Source organism: Malus sylvestris, chromosome 16 (assembly GCF_916048215.2).
Source record: "Malus sylvestris chromosome 16, drMalSylv7.2, whole genome shotgun sequence".
Taxonomy (NCBI): domain Eukaryota; kingdom Viridiplantae; phylum Streptophyta; class Magnoliopsida; order Rosales; family Rosaceae; genus Malus; species Malus sylvestris.
In genome coordinates this window covers 23,573,254-23,589,905 of record NC_062275.1, presented here as the reverse complement: position 1 = coordinate 23,589,905, position 16,652 = coordinate 23,573,254, and the positions used below count along the sequence as shown (strand labels likewise).

Sequence of the window (16,652 nt, the reverse complement as noted above, 5' to 3'; positions counted from 1 at the left end):
TACGTTGCGCAAAATAGATTTGCGCGACAACAATAACCTACGTTGCGCACCTATCTTTGCGCAACAATGAGAGCAAGCTGCATCACGCAAAATATTTTGCATGACGCATGTTATTGTCGTCATGCAAATCCCTTTTTGTGAGACGATGATGTAAGCTACGTCACGCAAACCCTTCTTTCACAACCTTTGTGCGACAGTTTCCACGCGACGAAGGTTTCGTCGTGCTAATTTTCAGGCGACGTTTTTTGTCTTTGCGCAACAAACTCTGCTTCATCGCTCAAATTGTTAATTGTAGTAGTGCTGGGGGGGGGTTGCTTAAGAAATCCTTTCTTTCTCGTCCACTCAGGGGGTGCAGACACACCTGTGCAGGTTACAGGTGACAATTTTTCAAAATTTTTCATTCATATGACAGTTTTGCATTGTATATTAGCGTAGGTACCTAATGTAGGTACATTCATTAGACTAGGTGCCATTGTGTAGGTACAATAGTCTAGATACAATATTTTCCTTGTTAGGTACCTTAATTTAAGTATGCTGTACGTTTAGGTGCAATGAATTAGTTTAGGTATCATAGTGTACGTACAATCATACTTTTGTAGAATTCCTCTTATGATTGAAACATAATAGGTTTTCACATGGATTGACATAGTGATCCGAATATACAGTGGGTTAAATTTGGATGGAGGATCAAAAATAGTTTGGTTGATGCTCAATTATGTGAAGTTCAATTTAATTAAAACAATAAGAAATGAAGATATAAATGAGATGTTAAAAGAGTAACGTTTTTTTAATGAAATTAACAAATTTTTGAAAGTGAATTGTAATGTGAATATGAATGCTGACATAAACACAGAGTCAAAAGATTAAATTTAATTTTTAATCTTACACAAAAGATTTATCAAAATTTGAAACTTTACAAGAATTATAATACAGTTCTAAAAAATGAATGGCCTCGCAAACTTTTTTATTTATGACCCCAAACAATGGACAAATCTGAAACCTCTTGAACAAATCTGAAAAGACTAACATTTAATTAAGTGGTCATAAAATGATTTTGAATTTCGATAAATTTTGCAAGAATAATATTGAAGAGAGAAATTTTAAAAATTAGACTGTTTAAATTATTAAAAAACAATAAAAGAACATATTCCATAAGGATGTTACTCAAACAAACCTTTTGAAGCTTCCCTCATAATCATCGTTAGACTGAAGAAAAGTAGGACCAAACATGTACAGGGCCACGTTGGAACAATAAACTTTCTGGTCTGATTTTCATCAGATTCACGGACCCTGTCCCATGCATAATGGTCAAGCTTCAACAATTACAATCAAGTCAGTACTAACAAAAACGAGGTCGTCTGCCCTGCCCTCACGGGAGTTACAGTCTCACAGATTTACATGGTGCCATGCATGCAACACATTTTCTTGTATTTTCATTCAAAGTTCATATTCTTATATAAATGCATTACGTTTGCCAAGTAAAACACTATGTAAGCTTTCTTATTGTAGGCGGCCGGATGAAAGCAATGGCGACAATTGTGGTGGCTACAAAAGTGGTGAAGAGGGCACTGGAGTTGCGGGTGGGAATAGACTTCAACAGGACAATAAGTGTGACTTTGCAGGTACTGGCCGAGGAGATGATTGCTGTGGCTGTGGAGAAGGGAGTGATAGTGATTTTGGTGGCAATGGTGGAGGTGGAGGTGGTGGGGGTGGGGGTGGGGGAGGTGGAGGGGATTCGGGTGGATATGGTGGAGGTTTTGGTTTTGGGAACAGTGGAAGAAGTGGTGGTGGCGGCGGCGGTGGTGGCGGTGGTGGAGGTTGGTTGGCTAAAGAGAGAGTGCTCATGTTGGTCATATACCTGTAAAAACTTGTAATAATTCATAAAAGAATTGTGGCCTTGTTTCTAGGCTGCATTAATCCAAAATAAAGCTTAATTCCCTTATATTATTTTCTGTAAATTGACTATCTGTTGATTGATTTTTTATAGGGTTCTTTAGATATAAGTCCATGCAACATTTATTTCCTTGACAAAAACCCATTTCATTGTAAACATCCAAATAAAACCCAAATTTGAAGTAGACTGCCATGTAAACAAATAAATACCTATTATTTTCAAACTATTTACAATTGTGCCACAACACTCTAATTATGTTAATGAATTTAATTATCCACCATAATTCCTTTAAACAAAAATTATCCACTTTAATTGTGAGAAATAAGTGCCTTATTATTATAAAATTATCTACTTTGTACTTCTCTTACCATCATATATTTCATTTCTTTTATTTGTTTGACAATCATTGTAGGTAAATTATTTTGCAGTATGTATTAGACACATTTTGTTAAAATTATATATATGCGTACAAATAATTTATCTATATTTTTATGTAAAATAATATGTAATTAATTAATTTGAATCAATTGGCAAAAAACATTTATTTATTTTGTAGGTAAATTATTTTTCATGTGATATTACATATGTACTAGCCACATTTTGTTATTTATATAGAGTGTGCAATCAATCGACATTCTTTTATTTTGTAGGTAAATTATTTTGCATGTAGGTAAATTGTTTTATATATATATTTTTTTTGCAAAATATTGGTATTTAATTAATTTTGCATAAAAAATATTTATTTATTTTGTAGGTAAATTATTTTGCATATATGATTACATAATTTACTAGGAACTTATATTGTTATATATGTGGTGCAAAATAATTTACCTATGTTACATTTAAAATATTGATAATTTTGAATAAATTAACTTTTTTATATTTGTATGATATACTAATTTACCTGTTAGCATCATGTGAAAACAACCATATAAGGAACATTTGTATCATGTAAATATTTGAACATTTAATTGAATGAAATAATGTACAATAAATGGAGATAATAAGTGAGAGAGACCCAAAGTAAGTGTTATTAGGGGTAATTTAGACATCCAAAAATAAAAATTTTGCCAAGTCAAACTTAATTATGGATACTGCTTAGTTGGAGCCTAGTCATTGGGTTTTTGTTAGAGAAATTTATCATGATAGGTTTTAATTAAAGAAAATTGAGTTTCAAGGGGTGTACTCATATTTTCAATTTTTTATACTATGTCTATGTATATATATGCAGTAATGTAAAACATTTAATGGATTTACATAAACATGAAATCTGTCTGATCATTTCATGGGACTTCCGATTCTATCCAAGAAATTTATTAGTAACGGTATACATATTATGTTGAGTAATGTTGACACAGTATATATCGTTTCAAATTTCGACTCATGTGCCAGTTCCAAAAGACAACAGTAATTTTCCCGAGGTAATAAAGAAAAATAAAGAGTTTGAGGTTGGAATGCATGTTCAGCATTTCTTTGGAAAAGTAAAAAAGAAAGGAATTGTTATTAGCATTCAAAAAATCTTATTTTGCACTCTAAATTTTTTATAATTAGAAAGAAAAATACACTTATAAGAAATGTATAATAAGATTTTTGGAGTGCTAATAACAGTTCCCAAAAAGAAAACATCACATATACTACACTGCATAGCTTTGAGATCGTTGATAGGGTCCAAAAATTTCATCAAGAAGTCCAATTGTATCTTAAAGCTCAATTATTGCAAATATGTCAGAAGCTGCTTAAATTCATGCAAAAGTACGAAAATGAGAGGTATGTAAATTTACAATCACGCTACGTCAATAAAATAATAATTTACCAATTGAACATTTGCATAAACGTACCCTGCCCATGCAAAACATGTGTATTTATATAGTGGAAATTAGGTTCACATTCTTCTTTTTGTTACTCCATTGATTAAAATCCTATTTATTTTTAATTTTAAGGTCCTTGGGTATTAATAACATCATTAATTATTTGATTAATAAAATATTTTTATTTTTAAATATATTCCTTTAGTGTTAAAAATGTTACAATTAGTATATTTATATTTATGGCTAAATATTTTATCATATATTTTTATTTTTAGTTTGTACCTATTTTTAATTTGCAAATATTTTTTAATTTGTACCAATTTTCTTTTCATTTTTAATTTGTACGCATATATTAGTTTCTTTTTGTGCCCATATTTTCTAAAGTTTTATTTGTGTTTGTACCCATGTGTATACCGTCACGTGAAATTGTATATTTAATCAATGATAGAAAATTTACATATGGTATATTTATGTTTTATGCCTAAACTTTGTATCATATATTTATATTTTTAGTTTGTACCCACTTTTAATTTGCAACATTTTTTTTTTTAAATTTGTAGTATTTTCTTTTTAGTTTTATTTTGCACCCATGTATTAATTTCTTTTAGGGCCTATATTTTTAAAAAAGTCATTTTACTCATAATTTTTTAATCTTTTATATGTACCCTAATTTATTTATAATGTACCCATTCTTCTTTATTAATGTACATATGTGAAATGTACCAATTTTTTTGTAAAATGTACCAATTTTTTTAACACTATGGATACATTCTTTTGCCATTTATTATTTCTTATTTTTACATAATTTTTATCCATTTATTCAATCAAAATGTTTGAATTATTTTATTGTAACCGTTTCTAATAGTATTATAATAAGGGATTTTAAATTTATAGGATTATAAATCTCATAAAATATCAAACAATTAATGTCAAAACTATAAAACTATAAATATTAATAGTAATATAATGAGGTGTACAAAGTCAAGGGACTTTGATCAAACTTTGAATACCATTAAGGTTTTAATCAAAGAATGTTAAGGATTAGAGACCACATCCAAAGTATCCCATTTATATATCATGCCAACCCATGCTATTAACGTTATAAATAATACCAATCATGCTACATGCTTGAGTGGGCCCAAGCCACATAACGGAGCTTGCCATCATGGTGTGGATGGTTACGAAAGTTTATTCGGTCTACGTAAAATTAGGATTGTGAAGGATTTTGGACTACTTGGAAGCACCAAAAATCCAAGTCCATGATTTTAATTTCATATGGGAAAGTTTGAGAGAGAACCAAAGACACTTGGGAAACAACCAAAGCCCAGAGCTGACCAGTTCGAACCCAAAACGAGATCACGTTTTGACCTAGAGTCGCATGCCTCTTTAATGAGTAGAGAAATAGCTTTCCCCTTCCAAGCACATACAGGAAAATGAGAGATAAAATAGATAGGAGCGTTGCCAAAGATGGAGTCTTGATGTGGGATTTGGTGCAGAAAAGGAGGAACTCTGGGCAGTGTGTTCAACCAAGGCTTCACGAGGCTAGCAACCCTCTGCGGTGTTATACCCAAGAAGAACTTTGTAGTTGTAACCATGGAAAGGGAAAGAGAACTTAGCAAAATAGGGAAAAGGGAGGAAACCAAGGGATTCCCCTAACTGGAACTTGAAGGAATCTGTGCACCTATAAACAAGAGAAGTCAGTACGATGAAAGAGGACAACGATGAAAGGAAGGAATAAACCAGGATAAAAACACATCAAGTAGAGCAAGCTTCCTCTAAGTCAGGAAACCCTAGTTCTTGAGGGATACGCTTTCCTTTTATTATGAGTCTTCCCTTAAGCTTCCTTAGTCTTTGTAAAATTGTGAATTTATGAGAAACCTTAGATTAGTCATCCTTAAATCATGCAAGCAAGCACAGGCTCTCTCTCACACTAAACCAGTGAACTTTTAGCTTTCACTCCACGCTTTACTCAGGCAAGTCACAATTTATTGTAATCATTTAATCATTGTTAAACAAGAGTCATTGATTCATTTGGAACGATTCCAAAGACATGCTAATTCTTTCAAAGTATTTTAGAACTTGATGTCAAAAAAGAACCAGAGAGCTGAGAGTTTCCATCGAAGTCCAAATCCAGCTCGATGAAAAGGTCCCCAACAATCGTAAAATCATATTTTTTTTGAAAAAAAATTCAATGAATAGAGAATCTTCAAATGGTAGTGGAAAGCTAAAATAATTGATGACTCCTCCAAATGTTTTTTCTCTATTGTATTTGGGATAATACTTAAGTACTTACTAATGAATACTCAATTTCTATTTTGTCCAATAATATTTTAACACTTGTTTTATTGTTTTAAAAAAATAATGAAAATTTATGTTATTTAATTTTTCTTGATTTTTAAAAATAAAAAATACGTGACATTTTTTTATTGAGCTAAATCAGAAAGTGAGGAAGAATACCACTAAACCATAATATAAGTGAAGAAGAATACTACTAGATCATAATACTGAATTGGCATGATCTCATTAATTATACAGACATATGCCCCTCTGCATGGCATGTCCAAGCCGTACAGGTGGTATCCATGCAAATGGAAGTTCAGTATAGATCCATTAATATTAGTGGGAGCACCACTGCCAAGATGAAGAGACCTAGACAAATTAGTTGAGATCAATTAAATTTATTTTTTCTTTTTACAAATGAGGAGGTAGGAGGATTTGGATTCGAAACAAATAATAATAATAATAATAATATACATTAAATTTATCTAAATTATGAAAAGTGCAAGAGTTGAAACCTAAGACTGGTGATTTGAAAAAAAAAAAAATCTCTATCATCCCTATTCACAGGGTAATCCAGATCAATTTAATTTGTTCCAAATTATAATTTCCTCCACAAATTAATTAATTAATGTATAGCCAACAAGACATGAGATGACATGAAAGTGTACATCTTCTTAACCTCAAGATTGTGATATTTTGAGAATGGTCACTTGCCTGGCATTTATCTCATGAAAAAAATGAAAAGGCCGTTTTTGTTATTTTGGAGTTGGTATCATAATCTGTGTTGAGATCATATTATGCTTATAATCAAAATTATCAAGTTTTCATTTTCCTTTTATAATCAATGATGGACTAGAATCTGGATAATATATGATTTCAAGGACAAAGATTAATTTCCTTCAACCATAATTAACTAGAAAGCACTAGAACTGAAAGCAGATACATTCATAATTAAGATCGATGCATGTCATAGAGACAAGCCAACAATCAAAGTACGGGCTAGAAACCGACAGTGACAAAAAGTAGAAACTTGAAACAAGGACCAACCACTAGTTTAACAAAAAGATCAATCTACTAATTGGATAGCTAGCTATGCATGCACGCAAAGTCATGAAACCCTCGACAAATGATCAAGGATGTGGAAGAAGGGCACCAGCTCCACTACCAACGCCACTGCCAGCTGCACCACCAACGCCACCGCCAGCTGCACCACCAAGACCACCAAGACCACCAGCGCCACCAGCACCGCCTAATCCGCCAACTCCGCCAACTCCGCCAAGACCACCACCACCAATACCTCCTACTCCTCCTATTCCACCAACTTTACCAATCCCTCCACCAATTCCACCAACTTTACCAATACCTCCACCAATTCCACCAAGAACCGGCATCACCCCGCCAACTCCAGCAAACCCTCCCATCCCTGCAAACCCACCAACGCCGCCAAAGATGCACTTCTTGTCACGAAGGCCAGTAGGTGACTCTGCCGCTGGTGCACTTGCATGCACAACCATTGTGTGCTCAGTTGTGCTGCCATGACCATCATCACCAGGCACCTTGCGTGCACTAGTTGCATGCAGTAGCGCTGATGAGAAAGCAAGCACCAAAATGACACGCCACATCTCCATCTTTGGCAACTCTGGATCTCTCTCTCTCTCTCTTTCTCTCTCTACCTCTTGGTGGTTTTTCTCTCTGTGAACATATGGTTTATATAGGGGTTGTGCGCCGAGTGGTGAAGAGGTGTGAAGGTGGGGGGCGGTTGAGGGTAGTAATGAAGGGTTAGGGTTTGTAGTAAATGACTTAATGGGGGAAGAGTTTAGACTTCTTGGACGAGTAATGCTATTCATTCCATGTTTTTGTACCACATTTCTATACCATCTTAGGTGGCATCTGATGTGGACAACTACATCATTTGAAAAATTTGCAAAACCTAAGGAAATGAAGGAGAAAAACTCCTCGTATACTACAATCATCATTTATTTAATTAGTTTTTCTTAATTATTAGTTTATTAAATAATGAACTAAATTTAAAAATCTGATTAATTCAAATGATGTGGATGTCCACATCAAATGCCACCTAAGATGGTATGAAGAACATTACTCCTTCTTGGATCTTTAATGGTCTCGAGAAAGGAAAAAGCAAAACAAAAAATGAATGAGGGGTTTGAATTTTCGGATCAGAAGCATGGATAGTTAGGTGGAATGAAAACAAGAAAAATTGAAGGAAGTGAGTTGAGATTCCATGACATTCTTGTGCATTGCCAAATTTGGTTCCGTTGTGACTCATGTGAGCCTCCGAGACGAGGTACACGAATTTCTTTTCTATGAGCTGGTATACAATAGTTAGGTGGATTATATTACTATACTAGTCCAAAAATGCTTTCTTACCAACAAAATACAGAGTTGTATGACGACAATATATCGTTTATGCTCTGGAAAGGTATTTTATGTGTGTGTGTGTATATATATGTATATAATTGTTCGGGCCCAAAATATAAGTTTGGGCTGAGAATGAGTAATTTGGAATGGGAAGACCTTATATTTGTTTGGGCCCAACATTGATTCAGTAAGTTAAGGGTGTTCCGGCCCCAGATGACATCAGCCCAACTGAGTCCTTATGACTGAAGAATTGTGAAGAGATCACATTTGAGTAGGGCTCGGTTGAGTCCTAGATGAACTAAAACTATTAATCATTGGTAATTGAATTTGATAAGATTAGATTTGTTCAAGGGATCAGAATTCATGCTTAATCGGATAAGAATGAATTAAGTTCAGAAAGTGACTAGGTTCAAATGGAGGCTGAAACTGGATGAGGTTTAAGTTTCAAGTAAGAGAGGATAATTTGGAATATTTAGGTAAATACTGAGGAAGCTTAGTCTTATAGGACTCTGCCTTGGCAAACATGTTTACCCTTGAAGCCTTGCCTATAAACAGAAGAGGTTTTGCAACGAGAAAATGACCTTCAACTCAACACACAAATCAATGCTCCATGCGAAACCTTCTCACACCTTGAAAAAATACTAACTGCTCTAACCCCTCCCCTTTGGCATATATTGAGTTTGGTTAAACATCATAGGGTCAACAACTGGCGACATCTTCTGTTTGGTTAAACAGCACTGGAGCCGTAGAACCTGCCAGGCCTAGGAGACCTTCAGTTTGGTTAAACCAACACTCTCCTATCCTTGTTGGTTACCTATCCAAGTCTTAGTCAGTGAAGAGTTTGTTATTCTCTTGCTGAAAGAGGTTACTTGATTAGCCTTCTGGCGAAGTGAGGTGTTATATGATTGCTTACTCTCAGGCAAGGTATAAAATATCGATGATATCGGGAATATCGGTAGTCCAAAAACACGGAAATTTCGATGGAAATATCGGGATATTATCGATATCGATAAAAATTGAATAAAAACCACAGAAATTGTAAGAAAAACTTGGAAATTTTTATTGAAACGTTGCAGGATGTTTATTTAGTCAATTATCTATTAGTTTATCACAAAAAATTGGAAGGAAATGCATTGCATGATAGATATAACTGATTTAAGTTGATTATATAGCGAGCTGGCAAACATTGTGAGTGTAGAAAATATGTAGTAATTAATGAAAGAAGTTTAAACACACCATAATCATTTATATATAATGAATTAGTACAATATTTTACACTTTATACATTGCATGGTAAGATACATGAGTGACTTAGCAAGGTCTAAAATATCGATGATATCGGAAATATCGATAATCCAAAAAAATATCGGTAGTCCAAAAACATAGAAATTTCGATGGAAATATCGGGATATTATAGATATTTTAGACCATGCTCTCAGGTACATTTCAGAGTTCGACATTCATCTAGCCGAACAACCTTCACCATAAAGGCACTCATTTCCTTTGATTATCTTTGTTGTTACAGCCTGATACCGATTCGGCGCACTTATATGTTCACATATATAGTTGAACTCGCTGAACCCAATGTTGAGGATACTTCCTTGATTGTAGTCGCTCAGTCCAGAAGTTAGCAGCATGATTTGACACCACCACTACTTTCATCTTACTCGCCCGACTCACTTCGGTGGCAAGTTAACACGCCCGCATCCACCAGAAGAAGGATGTAGTTAGTTCTTATTTACTTATTATGCGAGTCACGTAGGCTTGTAGTTTTTAAGGTTAACGATAGTATAAGCAATTTGTCACTACTCCAATGTAGAAATTTTCTATTCTTCAATAATTATTGCATTTTTCTCATATCTGCTAGGTTATGTTCATGTAATGGTTTGGCCATGAAAGTTAAGTATCAGCCTTCTTATTCAGGTGAGTCGAATCTTGTATTTCAATTGATCAAATGTATAATAGTAAGTGCACGGTTGACTTTCAAACTTTGGATGAAAAGGAAACTAAAGTTTTGACACATAAGGTTTTGAATCATTTGGCATTAAAATTTTAGTAGAATTGGAGGATGCATAAATATTGGGCATAATTGTGTGCATGAACCTAATTAAGGTCTGCTCGTAATCCTATAAATACCATCACCATCTCGGAAGCCATATAGCATTCCAATCACCATCTCATTATCAAGAACTTAATCGTTCCAGAAGCCATAGCCATTTTCTTCTTTACACTCGGTATGTAGTCAATATATATGTTTGAGCTTTAATTTGTTGCATTTTTCTTCTCGTATGCACCAAATTAAATTCCTAATAATTATTTCTATTTTACAATTGTTTTTCGGTACGCCCTGAAGGACAGTGCCGGGGAAATGTGAAGATTGTCTTGATTACAGTACCTTTTGCACGAGAGTTGGTTTTAAAGGAGGAAAATGCTATCCACCACTTTTTCAATTTTGTTTGCCTTGTGTATTGAGGGATGGGCAGGGACTGGGAGAAGGGATCCCATTATAATTTCTATTGGGCTTGTTATATTAACACCTTATATATGTTGAATACACTTCATATACTTAATACACCCCACATTTACCTTTTCAATTAAAATTCATATTAATACACCCCACATACATTCTCATAATACCCTCACACCCCATACTCTCAACATATACCTTACATCATACACCCCACATTTTCTACATACATACCACACTCTTCACATTATTAACAGTAATGTCAAAAGCCAATGCACAATTCACATCCAGTAGATTTTTAAAAAAGAAACAAATCTTATTAATCATTTAACATGTAGATTCCAATACAATTACAATTTTCCTTCTTTCTTGGCTATGGCAGCCCTCAATATGCACGTAAATAAAATAACGAAAATAGTAACTCTCTAAGCCCTATAGACTGAAGATCAAAAATGAATTTAGCCTCCGTTTGCCCCTTTTCCCGAACATTGTAAAATCCTTGAATTTCTTTTCATCATCGGCACGAAAATGATCATGTCAAATCTCTTCATGTTCTAGTCACTTATATCATTATTATGCCTCAAGCACAATATGATCATTTGAAATCTTAGGCTGCAAATTCTTCACTTTTAGTCTTTTACTCAGATTCTTCAAAGCAATAGGAAAGTTCCCGACATCATTTTCATCTCACAGGCAAACTCCTACTACAATTTTTTATAATAGTGATATACGATTTGATTATCGGATTAAATGAATTGAAGAAGATCAATGATCAAACTTAACAAGGGTGAGTGATATACGATTTGACTATCGGATTAAATGAATTGAAGAAGATCAATGATCAAACTTAACAAGGGTGTGTGAGGTAAAGTGGGTGTATTGGAAGTAAAAATAGGTGTGTTAATAGCACTTTCCTAGTGATAAAAGTCAAGTTATTGATGTGAGACGGATTAAAAATAGGTGTGTTAATAGCACTTTCCTAGAGGTCTCGGGTTCAAAACTTGTTGCTGGTGTGGAAACCAAACTTGTGGCTAGGGGAGGCTGAAATGCCCATGTGAGTCTTCCCGACTCCTGAAATGGGCGGATTACCGTAACTTACCACCAGTTGTCCCCCCTTTAAAGAAAAAAAAAGTCCCCTTTTAAAGAAAAGAAAAATTTATTGATGTAAGACAGATTAAAAAAAAAAGGAGGTTCTACATTCTAGTTTTATGTAGATAATGCATGCATATATTTCACAAAAATGTGAAATCAAAAGGAGTAGTTGATACTATGATTTAAGTAGTATTATTTTGTGTTTGTAAGTGAGAAGTTTTAGATTCGATGTTTTGCACGACGAGTTCGATATTAATTTATTCATCCACCCCTTAATTGTATAAAAAAAAAGGACGTAGTTGATAAAGTGATTAGTAGACGAAGAATGAAACTAATAAGGAAATATATTGTTTCTAAAATTTACCTTGACAATATATATGCCTTATTTGCAAGATGGAAATGGAATGCTACCCCCTTCAACAAACTTTACCGATCACAAGATCAAAGTTATCAGAGCTATAAGCAACAATGTCAAACAATTCAATAACATCCTTCTTCACAAACCGTATGCAATTTATTATTTATACAAATCCAAAAAAAATTCATATTCCCGCAAGAACAAATTTCACTATCCTCTTCAGATGACAATCAAATCACTTTCATCTTTTCAATGACAATAATAGTGCCACATCTTTAACGAGCCACCTCATATATGCCTTCAATTTATTATCCACAACCCCAAATTTAAACGCCATTTGATCAGGCATCGAAACAACCCTAAGGTAAGCTTCTTCATAAATTGCATCACACATTCTATCATCAGCCTATCACTAGTTTTTAACTACGTTATCTTTAGTTCTTTTTTCCTACAACTTACATAATCAAGCTCCAAATTCTATTAGCTCTAAAAATTACAAGACCTACGTGGCCCACATGCTGTAAATATAGGACCTAACTGCGTCCTTCAAGAATCTGATTTTAAATGTGGGCGTGCCAATACACGGTCGAGTGGTCAGCATATACTTTGTTCTGAGTGTGCGTGAACCAAATGTAATTTCGATAAGATTATTGTTCTTCAACTTGGTCGTTGAATATGCCGAATTGAGACAACTGATTAAAATTTTGATTAATCATCATGAATGATTGGCACTATGGATCTCACCAGGTGTGCTAAAATGTAAATCCTACAAAATTACAAGACCTACTTGGTGTTGAATGTGGACGTGTCAATACGCGGCTGGATGGCCAAACGCATACTTCTTTATGGGTGTGCACAAACTGAAATTCTAGTACAAACGATCACAGCGAAGGAAGGAACCTCTCGGCCTTGAAAACAAAGTTGTTCTCATAAAAACTAGCAATCGGCACACACACTCCACATGTGCAACTAAATTTATTTTTATTATTTTACTACAACTTATCATTAATGAGCATGGATGATCACTCAAAAAAGAAAAAGACAAATAAAAAAAGGGAAATGAAAAGGTAGTAGAACGTGGGGAATGTAGGGAGAGGAAGAGGAAGTGAAAAGTGAGGTTTATTTATTTAGTTTTGAATTTTTAAATAGGATATGCTATATTTACATGGCGATAGTATAAAAAACAATAATATTTGTGTTAGGTGTAATTGCTAAATTGTCCGCGCTTTTTATTTTTGTTCAGTTATGATGAGAGGGTTAGAGTGGTAATTTACTAGAATTTTGGTGACAAACAGAGTTTTATTAATATGTAGTTTAGATATATAGAACACCAACTTGCCTTAGAAAGCAAGCAAATGACCCTCTAATATAACGAAGCACCACGGTCTGAACTTCTTTTGTAGGGAATTTCATCGTCGATTGTAGACTCTGATGAGTACAACGTACCCTTCAGCTTCACCTTAGTCGGAGATGTCGGTTGTCGAGTTAGGTAGTTTATAAATACCACAAATGGGGTAAATGATTTATTTATTTATTTTATTTTTTTGGGAAAACTGGACATTATATTACAGGGCCCAAGGCCAAACAAACATACAAAGAGGTCCACAAACTACTTAAGTACAAAACAAAACAGTGGACCTGAACAATACACACAAAAGAGCCCAAACCAAATTTTGGGCCCTCGGACACAGACAGATAAAGCCACAGAACTTCCTAGAACCTTGCAGTCCCCTCCGTTGTCGGTAATGTCGAAAGCCACCAACGCAAGCCGTCCAGCACGCCGACCAACCAAAACCCCATGCATGAAAAAAACCAGTGATCCAACAACGCAGAGCATCCACACTAACATAAACCAACGCCCTGAACCGGCAACAAGCAGCCAAACTCCTCCAACTTGCAACAACCCACATGTCGATCACAACCAATCAAAGAAAGAAACCAGTGGAAAATCCACCAACAATAGTGCTAATAAAGGCAAGTAAACGGAAGGTGGTGGTGTCACATCCCAACCCGGGCCCCCATCACATCCCAGGCTCGATTCTGCCGTAGCATGATATTGCCCACTTTGGGCCCCAACCAAGCCCTCATGGTTTTGTTTCTGGGAACTCACACGAGAACTTCCCAGTGGGTCACCCATCCTAGGAATGTTCTCGCCCAAACTCGCTTAACTTTGGAGTTTCGATGGAACCCGAAGCCAATGAGTTCCCAAAAGGCCTCATGCTAGGTAGAGATGGGAATATACATATAATGCTTACAAAATCCACTCCCCTAGACAATGTGAGATGTTACAATCCATCCTCCTTAGGAGCTCGACGTCCTCGTCAGCACACTCGCACCACACGGCAGAGTGGCTCTGATACCATTTTGTCACATCCCAGACTGGGCCCCCACCACATCCCAGGCTCGACTCCGCCGTAGTACGATATTGTCTGCTTTGGGCCCCGACCACACCCTCACGGTTTTGTTTCTGGGAACTCACATGGGAACTCACATGAGAACTTCCCAGTGGGTCATCCATCCTAGGAATGCTCTCATCCAAACTTACTTAACTTCGGAGTTCCGATGGAACTCGAAGCCAATGAGTTTTCAAAAGGCCTCGTGCTAGGTAAAGATGAGAATATACATACAAGGCTTATAGGATCCATTCCTCTGGGTGATGTGGGATGTTACAAGTGGTGTGTACACCCGAGTAAAAACTCTACACACCTTCCAAAGAAAACATAGCCGAGTGCTGTGAAGAGAAAAGGTTACAGATCGGGAAAGAGGAAGCAACAAGGAAGGAAGAATCCAACCCGAAATGAGACTGGAAGTAATTGGGAAAATAGAGGAAGGGGGAGAGATGAGAAACATGGAAGTGGAAGGAAATCTGAAGGGAGGGAAGAGAGAAGTGGAAGAAGGGAGGAAGAAGGAAGAAGAACAAGGAAGGAAATAGAGGACTGCCACCGACCCTTGCCAGAGCTCGGGCTAGTGGCTAGGGAGAAAAACTGACAATGAAAAACTCACACAGAGAGGTGAGAAATGCTCTTAGAAGAGAGAAAGACTCTCAGAAAGACAGAAGGTGTGTCGACTTGATTTTGGAATTAGATATCTGTGATCTAAACTATTATTATGGGGCAAATGATTGACAGACACATAGAGTGTGAGAGTGATTTGATTGATTGGTTGGTTTGACACACAATATCTTGAATTATTAGAGGGAAAGGGATTTCCTCCTAATCCATCAAATCAGAGGAATCCGTGCTGTTAAAATTTGATCAAACGACTAAAATTATTATAACTTTTAAAGTGGGCCCCTATTTGTAGTCGTTGGATCAAATTTTAACGGCGCAGATTCCCTGATTTGGTGGATTAGGAGGAAGGGTCTCCGGATCCCTTTCCTTATTAGAGCACCATGTTACTTGATGGCGTGATCATTTTGTAGAGTCCAGCAATCCTAACTCGTGAAATATCATCTTGACGGAGTAGGATTCTCTCTCTTCTTTTTTTTTCCCTTTCTTTTCCTTCCCTCCTATTTGAACGGTCACAGTTAAGCCACGTCAACATTTTATATTAATTTTTTATAGAAAGAGAAAAATAAAATAGAGAATGTAAGAGGATGGGATAAAAAGGGATGGAAAGAGAAGAAGAGATAATCCTAATCCCGACATGTTTGAAAATTATCTTCACTTCAGAAACTAATCAACGAAAAGCCTCCCAAGACCAGATAAACCACGTGGCAATAATATCTTCCCAAGCTTTATCCGTTGCAACTCCCCTTGGTTTTTCTATGCATATGCAATCCATGCGTTGTTAATTTTGTTCACAAAACTCAATCTGATCTTGGTTGTAAAGTATATATATCCACTAATATCCAAAAAGTCCCCAAGTTATAAAATCGTTAAGATAATTGTCACATTCCACCTCATTTTCCATACATCTAACGGCGTACAATCGGCCGACGAAGGGTGCAAAATTGGGTCCAAACGGTATGCAAGGTGCATTATGAATTTAATTAATAGGGCTGAAAATTAGAGTACGTACATAGAACAGTTGAAGAAACATAATACAAAACTATGAATTTTACTAAAAACAAAGGAATGCTACGAATTGTACAAATTCAATTTCTTTAAGTTTCTTATTCTTTTGTTTATTACCCTCTAATTTTTAACTTGGCATCAGAGCAGGTTTAATCTTTAAGGGCTTGAATTGATTAGTTTGTCCATTGTTCTTTGTCTCTTCTGCTCGAGGTTTTAAAAGACGCAAGACGCTAGTCGGGCGGTAGGCTGAGACTAAGAGGCTAGGTGGATTTAATTAAATTTATTAAATAACATATAACTAAGAAAAAACGTAAAATTAACTTAAGCCATCATGGCATTGGATCATCACATTAACACA

The 16,652-nt window shown here is 35.4% G+C and overlaps 1 protein-coding gene across 1 annotated transcript; it reads right to left on the bottom strand.

Moving 5' to 3' along the window:
* Window positions 1-6,856: 6,856 nt before the first annotated feature.
* On the bottom strand, window positions 6,857-7,758 carry LOC126607624 (glycine-rich protein 5-like). The gene has a single exon (XM_050275296.1). It carries the CDS (start codon window positions 7,608-7,610, stop codon window positions 7,113-7,115), a length of 498 nt encoding a protein of 165 aa, XP_050131253.1. The 5' UTR covers window positions 7,611-7,758; the 3' UTR covers window positions 6,857-7,112.
* Between the last annotated feature and the right edge of the window lie 8,894 nt (window positions 7,759-16,652).

What these genes read in the sequence shown, in the direction of transcription:
- LOC126607624 (XM_050275296.1), bottom strand. Translation starts at nt 7,610, where the DNA reads ATGGAGATGTGGCGTGTCATTTTGGTGCTTGCTTTCTCATCAGCGCTA.